This window comes from Anopheles aquasalis, chromosome 2 (genome assembly GCF_943734665.1).
Source record: "Anopheles aquasalis chromosome 2, idAnoAquaMG_Q_19, whole genome shotgun sequence".
Classification (NCBI taxonomy): domain Eukaryota; kingdom Metazoa; phylum Arthropoda; class Insecta; order Diptera; family Culicidae; genus Anopheles; species Anopheles aquasalis.
This window is the reverse complement of record NC_064877.1, coordinates 50,917,501-50,930,000: the sequence shown is the minus strand read 5'-3', so window position 1 is coordinate 50,930,000 and position 12,500 is coordinate 50,917,501. Positions and strand designations below refer to the sequence as shown.

The following is a 12,500-nucleotide window of genomic DNA, read 5'->3' as shown; positions in this document are numbered from 1 at the left end:
TAATTGATATGAGGAGAAATCAGGTGCGACTGTAAACTGTAAAGGTAAACTATGCCTTCACCAATATACGGTTTATCGCTAGAAATGGAACCACCCATGAAAAATCACACGAAATTTACACGAAGCTCGAGGAATCTGTTTGTTCACAAAAACAAATCTTTATCTCCGGTGACACAAGAATGTGGTACCACTTGGTACCACCTAGTACCATGGAAAACTTTGGAAAAAATTCGGAAAAACTGCGGAAAATCATCGTTAAGCGCAGAACCTGCCAGTATAAACAGAAATGCATTTTGTTTTGATTAAAGTGTGGTGTCATAGCACTTCGCTCACCGCCATATTGAATTTTGACTATGCATCAGTGGCTGTCAAATACATGTTTACCAAATCAACTGAAAGCGTTTGATGATACGAAGGAAATCCGGAAATTTTCAGGTTTAGGTTTTATCAGGGATTGTATCGATTTTGCTCGTTTAAATCATTCATACTCTTCATACTTGTAGCGGCCAAGCTCAACCCTGCCCAGTTACGGCGCGAGTGTCGGTGCGCTCTCGGCTCTTACGCCCTGTACACACTGCAGAGAATCTGCGCGCAGAATCTGCCGGTTTTTTTCTGTGTCTAGCGTACACACTGTACAGAATCTGGGCGTCATCTGTCAAATCGCATACATCACAGATCAGTTTAACAGAACCGGTCTGTAACCGATTAGAACCGCAAGACGAAAATGACAGATGCGTCCGCGCGGAAATTTTCTGCAGCTGCATCAAAGTGTCTATAGGAAACAGGTGAAGTCATAGCAATTTGACATAAAGCACCAAACGTTAAATAACTGTCAGCTGTTTACGTTCATTCCAACCAGCGTGCGTTTGATTCCGGAAAAGTTCAATGGTTTTATCAGGCATATTATGTACTTTTGCCTGTTTAAATGATACATTTCCTAATTTTAGATCAAACGGACAGTTCCTTGAACTTTCTTTACGGATTTCTTACATCTCAAAGCGAATACAGCGTCTCCAACGCAACCAAAACATAGGCACGAACTGTCAGTTGTTTTCATTCATTTTTCTAATCGTCGCGAGGGATTTTGTTCGGGATGACTTCACCTGTTTCCTATAGACACTTTGAGCTGCATACATTATCTGCAGATTCTCTGAAGTGTGTACAGGGCATTAGATCAACGCGACTTGGACCACCTCTTTCATCCGCGCGACAAGAGCTTTCTGTACAAAAGATACCGAAAATAAACGGTACTAACAAAGTTCGCATCTGAATTAATACGCAACAATCGGCAATACGATTTGCAACATACTCTTTGTTTTCAACAAACAAGCGAGTGATCGGTCAGTTACGGTGTTCCGTAGGGCACTGTTTCCAGCGAGCATCATTCGCCGGTAGCGCCCAAATCATCAGTGCTGTCTCGCGAAGAAATTGGAAACATGACCTTTTATACTTTTAGAACGAGATTTCTTAAAAACTTGAAAAACTTGTACCATTGAAACGGATTTCTTACTCCTCAAAGTAAAACAACTCCTCCAATAGCAACCAAAACATACAACTGTCTGTGCTACAGTGGTTGTCAAGTTTTCCATTCATTTTTCTAATGACTTAGGATGATTTATCGGAGGACGATTAATTTTGACAAGTAAGGTTTTGGTGCTGTGTTCAGGGGAGTTACGGAAAAGGGAACTGAATTCAGGTGATTTTAGGGTAAGATTTTCACACACAAAATAGGAAATTATCCGCTGCTGGTGCTGCTTGCGAAATGGTATGGTTTTTATTGATAGTTGAGGAGTATCACAGATACTGTTTTTTGCGTGATACTACTGACGTGTTGTACGCTAGAAGTGATTTGTGGTTTGTTTCATATTCACGTGTCCTGCAGTGTTGACAAAACGTTCTACAACTTGCAAGTACGGAAACAGCACTTACCAATCCTTGTTTATCTTCCTGCTTTTCACAGAGCGTTTAATCACCTTAAAAAGACCTTGAATAAACTTTGGAAAATTGCATACCACCGTGCTGCTACAGCATGCCGAAAAAAGGGTCCAATGCAAAAAAGAAACCTGCTGAGCGTGCAAAAGGTGCTGGTCGAAGCGATGGAAATTGCACGGACAGCAAAATGGATTATGTTGACTATATCGCGAAGAATTGCCATGACCCGGTTTGTAGCTAAATCCTTCCGGCTATTTTTCATCAACTTGGTAGTTGCGCACAGATGCGGGAGGGAAGAAACTTTACCCACGAATCAAAGTTTAATATGTTTTTTTTCGGTCCAACTCAGTCCATTCCAATTTATGTTAAATCTTTTATCATCTTTTATTGGTCCCAAACATTTATTCCGGAAGCGAGATGGATGGCATTATCTCGTTGATCGATTATTTAGTATGCTATTCATTAGTTATTTTTTATTTAAAATCTATTGCTTGAACTGAAGCAATTGTTTCTTCATTTGTGCTAAAATGAAACAACATTTATTTTATTTTACATTCTATTGTATTTAAAATTCTTTAACAATTAGTTTCATTTATACTAACTTTTTTATATTTCAAACAGGCACTAGAGTTAGAAACCAAAACAGGATTCAACATGAAACAACTGAGTGGTAATTCAGGAAATACCCATAGTAACACAAGCGCTTTACCCTCCTCTAAAAACGAAAACAGAAAATTAGCGAGAGAAATGAAATCGTTGGTTTTGTGGAAATCGCCAATGAAAACGATGAAGTATGCCAGTTTAGAACTTTTGTTTCTAGCCAAAAGCAATGTAGAAAGGCAAGTAAAACGATTAAAAAAGCAGTCAAATTAGTTCTACGGCTCTGCATACTACTGCTTCTGGTTCACTTTTACATTTATAACCCATGTTTGCTCTTTTACAGGCTATTTCAGCATCGTGCCGTGGTTACTGTGTTGCTCTGTGCTTCAATTGCGCTGTTGGCTTTGATATTAACACCAGGTCAACACCAACAAATAATCAAGCTACTCAAAAGCAATGGATTTTTTATGATCTACTGGCTGGGCCTAGGAATATTATCATCTGTTGGATTAGGAACAGGATTACACACATTTTTATTGTATCTTGGACCACATATAGCAAGCGTAACGTTAGCTGCCTACGAATGCAGTTCGTTAAATTTTCCTGAACCACCGTATCCTAACGAGTAAGGCCTTTTTATGTAGTGATACTTGGCGAACGAGTTTCACCATTCCGCATAATATTAATGGTATTTGCTTTTTTTTAGAATCCTTTGTCCTGAGAGCACTAGCGGTTACGGTCAAATTAATCCCTCGCTGTGGTCAATAATGGCTAAAGTTCGCGTTGAAGCTTTTTTATGGGGTGCCGGAACAGCATTAGGAGAATTACCACCTTACTTCATGGCTAAGGCTGCCAGACTTTCCGGAAACTCTAAAGAAGAGCATGAAAATATTCAGGAACTAGAAAAGCTACAAAAACGAAAGAAAAAGGGCGAAAAATTAACATTTTTTGATAAAGGTAAACTATTTATGGAAGACATAGTAGAACGAGTAGGATTCTTTGGGATTCTCTTATGTGCAAGTGTAAGTATTAACAGTATAATGCATACACACATATATTAGTATCTTTTACTTCATTCATTACTTGCTTGTTTTTAAGTCATTTAAAAAAAATACCATGGCTAGTTATATTTTTTATCTTTGTTAGTATGGTGAAAATTCAAACAAGCTTCCTGTTTCTAAACTTGCTTTTAATTTATATGAACACATTCACGAAACACTAAGCATGAAGTCATATCCTTGGGTTAAAAGCGTCATTAAATAATTGTAATTCTATTTTCTCTCTTTTCTACGTTTAGATTCCAAATCCTTTGTTTGACTTAGCCGGTATTACTTGTGGACATTTTCTTGTGCCCTTTTGGAAATTTTTTGGGGCTACGCTAATTGGAAAAGCCATCATCAAGATGCATATTCAAAAAATATTCGTCATAATCTCTTTCAACGAAAATTTGGTAGAAAAGTTTATCAAATTTCTTGCATTTATTCCTATCGTCGGTGTGCGGTTGCAGATCCCTTTCAAAGTGTTTTTTGAGAATCAGAAACAACGACTACATCGTAACACACAAAAGAGCGCCGTATCAGGCAACGGGAACCTGTTGTCTACCATATTCGAAAGCTTTGTTTTTATCATGGTTTGTTATTTCATTGTTTCAATTATGAATACCCTTGCTCAAAATTGCTGCAAAAGAACCCGAAAGCAACTGCATCAGAGTGGTAGCGACACGGAAACCCAAAAATCAACTTAAAAAAAAGCGAGAATCCCACATCATTCAATCCTGCTCCATTACTGTAGATATGAAGTCCTGCAACAAAGACGATCTTGCCGTATCTTCAATTATAGATTAGTTTGTTTATTGATAGCGGTACATAATCAAACTAATGGATGCAAAGTGAACCAAAAACAAGCTGCTACTAAATTTGCCGGCTATGGAAATGTACGAAATTGGTACCTAGTGTAGTAGCAATCTGGTATCACTTAATACGATCGTTTAATTGAGTTGGATCTAGTCGCAATTTACGATGCGGGTATTGCACATAGAAAAAATATACAACAAAAAAAACGAATGTGCCTGTTGCTGTTACAAGTGTTATACTAAAATAATTATTGGATGACATGGTGCACCATCTACCTATATGCTGAACCAAAATCGCATGTATTTCAGCCGATTAGAGCTAAATTTTCCCAATCATTTTAACTAACGTTGTTTCATCGCTACAGAACAACACATAAACTTTAGTCGATAGCCTGCTGAACGATGCAGTGTTTGTCCTTCTTATCGACATTAGATTAGTGACGCTGCTTCGGATTTACAGATGTTCTCTATATTTTCAACAGCTCATTCTCTCCTAGTTCATCGTTATTGTTTTTCTAACTCCTAGTCCAGATGACTAACTAACTCGTCTCACTTATAGTACTTTTTGATCGATAAAGTTCCTCACTATGAATCTATAATAGCCAATAAGGACTAGGCGTGTAACAAGGGAAAGCATCAATTCGAATTTCAGGGTTCTATCAAGAAGCACATTTATTATAGATTCGAAGAACTGTGCTGTTGCTAACTCTTTTGACATTGCATTTTGGCGATGCATTCACATTGCGATTTCTAAATATATTCGTTCCGTAAAAAATAAATTGTTTTCTTTCGGGAGCAAATAATTTGCCACCGCCGCTCGCAAAATACCGCTCGTCCGTCCTCATATATGTTAAAAAAAAATAACTTGCCAGGCAAAGAAGTCCATACGGGATCAGCGTAATGATTAATTTTATTGAGAGTTTGCTTAAGCTATTGTTCGACTCTAACCACTTTTTTCTTTGTAATGGGTGTGTACGGTAATTTGCCTTGTTTTGAATTTTTCCTCTTGTTTTCCTCCCTTCTTTTTTCCTTCTGTAGCACGGTGCGTAATTTCTCTTGTTCCTTATGAACCGATTTAGGTACTTGACGATGTTGAGCAATGCGCCTGATTGAAGGATGTGTAGCATATTTTTCCTTGAGTGTAGCATTATAATTGAATGCATTCTTCTCACGCATTTGCAATGCACCCAACTTCTCCGCAGCGTTTGCCTTCCATATGCGAACATTCATTTCATCCGATCCAGAGAATATGTAGCTATTATCCATGCTCCAAGCAACGCTGGTAACGTGCTGCATTCGTTTTGTGTGATAAACGTCATAGCTGTTACTTTTGTGCGGATCAAATATACGAATGGTTTTATCGTAGCTTCCAGAAACAAAACGGCTCCCAGAAGGGGCGTAATCGATAGAAATTACAGATGATACGTGCCCAGAATGCATTTTCAACGGTTGGCTCAAAGCTCTTGTGTCGAATGTGTACAAATTGTAGTCCTCATTGGCAACCGTAAAATTGTAAGCTATCATCGGATTCCAGGAAAGTTGATTTGAACGTAAATTCATGATTAATTTACGAAGCGGCTTCCTCTCACGTTGGTCGTACAGTATTATGCCTCGATCTGATGAGCATGCCGCAAGCAGATTGGTTTCGATTGGATTGTACTTCACATCCTGGACCATATCGACACCCCATTCAAGTTCTTTGAGCGGTTCGTTACGGTTTTCATCCCATATGTAGCAACTGTCGCCGCTGGTCGCGAACGTTGTGCCGTCATAGCTGTGAGTCAGGGCCGCAGTTACTGCTTTCGTAATGATGGTGTTGAGCGGTCGGACAATCTTCGAATGCTGGGTACAGTTTTCGGCGTAGTTCCAGGTCTTGATGTTTTTGTCATCTCCTACGGTGATGATGCGCTCTCCGTCGCCCGAAAATGCTATGCCTCGGCAGTATCCACTATGTGCCTCGATCACTACGCGAGACTTGGTGGCAACGTCCCAAATAAATACCTCGCCATCGTAGGCACCACTAGCAAGAACGGATATTTTTTTGGGATTTTTCGATAGAACCGAGATTCCATCCTTGTGTCCGTCCAAGTTGCCAACAAACGGACGCGCAAAGACCCGTTCCAATTTCGTTGCGTTGAGGGCTCGCACATATTCCCTGGCCGCTTGAAACGGGTGCAATTCCGGATTATAGTTTCGGAAAGACTTCCTTATGTCGTTCTTCGTTTCACGGTAATAATTATCCGGGTTTCTGCTGATAACTTTAACCTTCATCGTTCTGTAAATGAGAAAAGCTGGTTTCTTTACTTAAGCACAACAAACGCACGTGTCGGATGATGACATTTTCGCATTTTCGAAATTCGCTGTTCGAAAAAACTGAGTTTTTCTGTTTGTCTAAAGGCCGGAATACACGAAGCGTAAACTCTCGTATAAACCAAAGTGTCTATAGGAAACAGGTGAAGTCATACCGAACAAAAATCGCTCGCGAAAATTAGAAAAATGAATGAAAAAAATTGACAGTCGTTGCCTATGTTTTGTTTGCGTTGGATACGCTTTGACAACTAAGAAATCCGTTGGTATTCGCTTTGAGAAGTAAGAAATCCGTAAAGAAAGTTAAAGTTTTTCCAGTTTTTCAGTGCTCTGATTGTTCTACATTGGTGGTTTTAAGATGCCTTATAGATATTGCGTTGCTCCGTTTTGCAAAAATAACAATAATAATATCAAAAGGCTTGGCACGGTGGTTATGTTTCATTCTTTTCCGCAAGATGTGGAGTTAACCCGACAATGGGCAACATTTTGTAGAAAAGATGCAAATTGGCGTCCGTCTAAAAGTGGTGCTATATGTTCGGAGCATTTTAGGGCTGAGGATTATCAATTACACCAATCGCCACTGATTAAAAGCTATCATAATTTGCGATTATTGCAGACAACAGGTATGATACCTTGTTTACCTTTATTTGGACATTTTATCTTAGATTAATATGTTTCTTTTAGCTGTTCCTTCTATACTACAATGTAACAATAGTTATGCCGAAATAAACTGCATACTTTATTCAAAAAGAAAAACGAGTGTACGTATTTATTACATGCGCAAATTTAAGTTTTTCAATGCAATTGAAATTATATTGGTAAGTGGATTTGTATCTGTGCCGGTCAGTGTGCAACCTTAAATTTGCGATGATTTACGCTCAACGGTGCCGGATGAAGTCGACCAGATGCTGTGCATTAAAGACGCTCTCGCGGTGGATATAGTTGTGGCCGTCGAGGACCATGACAATGCACGGTAGTGAGTGGACACCGGTCCGGCGTACCAGCTACTTCTCGTGACCCGCATTGATCGTTCGAGCGTACGGTGTCGATCATCTTCGTGAACGAGTTGGCCGCTTTCATACAGTCGAAGCACCAGTCGGCGTAAAACAGCAGTATTTGCGGAGTTTGGCGGCTTTTGGGCAGGATGTTGCTCTCGTAGTACTTGGCGGTGATCGACAGCCGATGGTACAGGCTAATGTCCTGGTCGTGGAAGTTAAAGTTATGTGCATTGTAAAAGTGTTCGAACGGATCCTGGAACCGGTCGTGTGGTGTAATCGGGCCGCTCGCTATTCACGATTGCATCCTCGTTCGTTATGTACGGCGTATGCCTTCCGACGCTCCGAGTCGGAAAGTAGCTCGTATGTCTGCTTGATCTCGACGAACCGCTGCTCCGCATAAAAGTGTTTTGATTTGTCCGGATGCCTGTTTGATACAGTTAGCTCAAGTCCTAGCACGCCTTTGGCAAGCAATCAATACGAACCCAGACAGAGTGCTGTTCGGATTCTTACCATTCCTTAGCTTGCTGTTTGTAGGCTCGTCGGATCTTCTGTAGTGTAGCCTTTCGCTCCACACCCACGGTGACGTACGGATCCTTGCTGTCGTACTGCACCAGCAGGACGATCACAAACACTGCCAGGCAAAGCCAGTGCACCATCATTCGAGGCATCCATCCTTGCTCACGAGGCGATGCGCTCTTGATGCGCCTTACAAAAGAAGACACCTGTTCCGACGGTGGCAAACTAGGAATAGGAACGGATCTTCTTCCCTTATCACTCTTCCTTTGGATGCGCCTCGCGATTGGCAGACGATCTGCCGAACCAGCGTTTTTATATACGTTCGCGCTGGAGCTGCCTTTATTCGGGCAGAAGAACCCACTCCTTCTCCTTGCTGCTCCGTGTTCGGAACAAGCGAAGTGGTTTCATCTTCGCCGGACTCTGGTCGGACACGCGATAACACCCTCCTTTGGATGCACTGAGCATGTAGCGCTGATGTGATTGTCCATCACACTCCGATCGTCTCCGTCCTTTTGTCCTTTAACCAATAGTCTAAGCCGACAGTGACCGGCTATCGGTGGAAGCCGGATCCGGGCCTTTTCCACTCGTTTCAGAATCAGAGATAGCCGGCGTTTTCGGCCCCTACTGACACGTTGTTAGCCACAGCGGGGCTGCTCGTTTGTTCTAAAATTAGAAAATGCATCATTTAAACGAGCAAAAGTAGATAATATACCTGATAAAACCATTGCTCTTTTTCGGATTCAAACGCACGCTGGTTTGGTGATGAACGTAAACAAGGCGTCGAATGTCAAAAAAAGAAAAAAAGCAAAAAAGAAAAAAAGTGCTATGACTTCACCTGTTTCCTATAGACACTTTGGTATAAACTCAGAATGTAATGCCAAAAAGTTTACATTTGCCGTTTACAAGGTGTAAATAGATTATAGGTCCACGGAGCATAAATCCTAGCGTAAACGCTGTTTGAAAGCGATTTGCCCCACTACATTTCCTGTTTGTGGTTTGCATTAATAGTGAGTGTTCATTACTAGCGTTTTTAATCTTTTTATTCGGAAAAAAGATCCTATTTTTCTCACAAAAGTCGATAAAAGTTCAGTGTAATTCGGATTACACGTCTCAACCCGGTCATGTAAACATGTTCAAGTGTAAATTAATTTTATATTTACGCTTGAGTTTACGCTTCATGTATCGCCGGCTTAAGACAGTTTCTACACACAGCCAAAATTTGGCGGCTAAAGTCAAAATTGTCGGCAAAAGTCAAAAGCTCCATATAAAAAAAATAATGGTGTGTAGGGACGCTTGAAAAGAAGAACTTCAGAAAAACTACAGAATCATCGCGAAATAACTTTAACACACCTGCAAACAGCTTTTTTTAAAATGTAATATTCTTTAAGCTGATCGGCAGACACATAATGCTGCGCTCCAGTGTAGGCCGTACCGTAGATGTAAATTTGTCTCCATCTGCCATTATTTTTTCCAAAATGTTGGAAAAATGAAGTTCTCTTTTTTTGACTTTAGCCGCCAAATTTTGGCTGTGTGTAGAAACGGTCTAAAGGTAGGAATACACGAAGCGTAAACTCTCGTATAAACTCAGAGTATAATGCCAAAAAGATTATACTTATGTCAAAAAGATTATAGGCCCGCGGAGTGTAAATCCGAGCGTAAAAGCAAGCATAAACACAGCACCAACATGAAGCGTAGCGTTATGATGAATTGAATATTCTACAATCGCTAATATACAGTAAAAACATCTTAGAATATAAAAGAAGATGTTCAGAAATCAACTTATCTCATCGATTTATGTTTTTTGTGGCCAAAAACACATGTAATTGATGTAATAGCATAGTGTAATTGCAGGTGCACGAATGTAATTGCAGTTGACATTTCGGTATAAACTTTTATGCGATTATGCCTGCCACACGAAGCGTAAACTTTTTGGCATTACATTCTGAGTTTATACGAGAGTTTACGCTTCGTGTATTCCTGCCTTAAGGTGCTTATTCTGTAACTTGCGATTACGATGGCCTCAGGCGTTCGATGATTCATGCGAATTTCGAAACGTTTCGAAAACAATAAACAATTCAAAATGACGGTTTGAAGTAAAAAAACTGTTAATTAACTTGTTTTTTTCGGTATAAAAACGACTTAACCTTTGTAATAATAGTATACGATTAGCAGAAAGAAATTATTGATGCACAATCAGGACGCTATAACTGTTTTTCAGATGCTCGATGCTCGATGTAAACAGAACGCCAGCTGTCGACCACAAAAATGCACTCGACATGCAGGCGATCGTGAACACCAAATGAACACAAAATGAACCAAATGAATCATCGCCTAGAGGCCATCGTAATCGCAAGTTACAGAATAAGCACCTAAATTTGATTTCATTTTGTCGTTAATTTTATTGAATGAATCACGGGACATAGGCCGAAAAAAAGATCCGCGCGGAACGCGGAACGAATACAACCTTGAGGAATAGGACGAATAAAAGGGGTTCTGCCTCACTGCGGTCCATCTCCTGATGATGAAAAACCATACCAAAGACTGTTGAATCAGTGCAAGAGCGTCATCACCTAGATTGTATAAAATTCTGGATCAATACTCTTAATTCTCTGTTCCCGTCCATCGCCTCTCGCTTTTGAAACAAAAAACTATTGTCTAGAATGCATTTTCAGAGGTTGAAGAACAAAATGCATTTTCAAAGGTTGATCGGATCGAATGTATCCATCGGATAAATGGACAAAGCCAGTAAAGATTGGGACTGCATAAGATGCTCATAAGATAAATATATTTTTTCGTATTCGAATACTACTTCTAAACAATTACATAACACATTCTTTTATAAAACATTGCCTACATTTCCTAGCACAGTCAATTTGGACTATATATTGAGATCATATATTAATAGCGTCAACACGATCAGCGGAGTAACAGAGATCATTTCTAGAGCCAAAATGGCACTAAAAAACAAAATTTTTAAAATAAAAAACAATCACTAGCGGCCTAGGTTGTGTGGGATTATGTTTACAATTAAAAGTAAAGTAAAATGGAATAAATGCTAATTTTCTTGACTGTATTGCATTCTTTTTTTTTTGTAAAAAAGATTGTAAAACAACATCTATATTAAAAACTTTTGCAGTTTTGTGCAAGCAAAAACAAAATGTTCGCCTCACACTGAATGAACTTGTTAATATTAGTCCGTATGACGGAGTCCCATTTTCCTATTTTTTTATACATAATACGTTACTAATACACTTTGCTTTTTGCTACATTTGAAATTTAAAAATGCACATCATGTTTTATATCAACAGTATAAATAGTGTTTCAACATCATTGCTATGGCTATAAGACAGTAGTAAATCGCTCTTTACTCATGACTTGTAGCCATAAAACATGTCCATGCTTATTGCTTCACAGTTACTTATAATCTATTTGATAAATAAATGATTATGATGATGATTATTATTATTATTATTATTATATTATTATTATCTTTTTCGTTCAGATATCGCTAACCCGTTCAAGAATAACCGGTCGAATTATGCATCTTCATTTAATTGAAAGCCGCTGATCATCCTCGTACTATGACGACTCTATTACTGTCCAGGCAAAAACACGTCCTCTGGCATCACCTGGAATAGACAATGGTACATCAAAATGTATGCCACTGCGGTTAAATGAGTTTGTAGTCAATGTACAACAATACAGTATGTTTTATACTACATATTAGGACGGGCGAGCCGCATATGTATCTATAGCATTTAATAGCTCAAAGGGTAACTTACCAACATAAACCCACTGGTGATCTTTTGAAATTGCAAGAGCAGTAATACTGGCTGGTTCAGCATTGGTCTTGCGATCATATGCCGTGTTCATGGTCAGATCTACCCTGAGTACTAACTGTCTTATCCAATCGTTTTTTTCTAAGAATTTTTCTTTTTTTCGAAGAAAATTATCTTTAGTAGAACGGATGTTCATATTTTTGTAATAATAACTCATTGTTGGGTACATACCTTCCTCTTGACTCAAAATCGTCTGTACATGTACATTTTTTGTATCTTTTGCTAAGCATTCCAGTGAGATTGGTTTGTTTCTCTGTTCTTCATTGGATGAACTCCTAAACTCCATTGACCACATCTAAGAACACGAAAAGAAAATAAAAATCATACCAACTACTATTCGAACAAATAAATGGAGTCTGCTATACAATAAACCCCCAGAATGAGAACCAGGAACTTACGCTGAAGGATTTTCTAAGCTTAATGGATATTTAAAGGACGTAGGTAAAAAGGTTAAAG

The 12,500-nt window shown here is 39.2% G+C and overlaps 3 protein-coding genes and 1 pseudogene across 8 annotated transcripts in view; 1 reads left to right on the top strand and 3 right to left on the bottom strand.

Annotated features, from left to right (window-relative positions):
- Positions 1 to 4,343, top strand: part of LOC126569780 (vacuole membrane protein 1) — a 4,407-nt gene extending 64 nt beyond the window's left edge. The window contains exons 1-6 of one of the 5 annotated variants that reach the window (XM_050227115.1): positions 1,643 to 1,707; positions 1,961 to 2,161; positions 2,554 to 2,771; positions 2,876 to 3,157; positions 3,239 to 3,554; positions 3,830 to 4,343. In XM_050227115.1, coding sequence (XP_050083072.1) covers positions 2,030 to 2,161; positions 2,554 to 2,771; positions 2,876 to 3,157; positions 3,239 to 3,554; positions 3,830 to 4,276 — 1,395 coding nt within the window. In that variant the 5' untranslated portion in view covers positions 1,643 to 1,707; positions 1,961 to 2,029 and the 3' untranslated portion in view covers positions 4,277 to 4,343. Of the gene's footprint in view, positions 24 to 1,642; positions 1,911 to 1,960; positions 2,162 to 2,553; positions 2,772 to 2,875; positions 3,158 to 3,238; positions 3,555 to 3,829 lie in introns of those variants that run through there. The other 4 variants (XM_050227114.1, XM_050227116.1, XM_050227117.1 and 1 more) reach the window with 4 other exon arrangements.
- A 924-nt stretch (positions 4,344 to 5,267) lies between these two features.
- Positions 5,268 to 6,787, bottom strand: LOC126569781 (DDB1- and CUL4-associated factor 13). Its single transcript, XM_050227120.1, has one exon. The coding sequence runs from the start codon at positions 6,653 to 6,655 to the stop codon at positions 5,315 to 5,317; it is 1,341 nt and encodes a 446-aa protein (XP_050083077.1). The 5' UTR covers positions 6,656 to 6,787; the 3' UTR covers positions 5,268 to 5,314.
- A 780-nt stretch (positions 6,788 to 7,567) lies between these two features.
- Positions 7,568 to 9,004, bottom strand: LOC126569783 (dnaJ homolog subfamily C member 16-like; annotated as a pseudogene).
- Positions 9,005 to 10,968: 1,964 nt separating this feature from the next.
- LOC126569776 (WD repeat and FYVE domain-containing protein 3) overlaps positions 10,969 to 12,500 on the bottom strand; it is a 15,311-nt gene continuing 13,779 nt past the window's right edge. For both annotated transcript variants that reach the window (XM_050227105.1, XM_050227106.1), the window contains 3 exons: positions 12,216 to 12,339; positions 11,988 to 12,137; positions 10,969 to 11,834 (listed from right to left, as the gene is read on the bottom strand). In XM_050227105.1, coding sequence (XP_050083062.1) covers positions 11,785 to 11,834; positions 11,988 to 12,137; positions 12,216 to 12,339 — 324 coding nt within the window. In that variant the 3' untranslated portion in view covers positions 10,969 to 11,784. The remainder of the gene's footprint in view (positions 11,835 to 11,987; positions 12,138 to 12,215; positions 12,340 to 12,500) is intronic.

Excerpts from the sequence above, each read along its gene's own strand:
- LOC126569781 (XM_050227120.1), bottom strand. The coding sequence starts at position 6,655 with ATGAAGGTTAAAGTTATCAGCAGAAACCCGGATAATTATTACCGTGAA.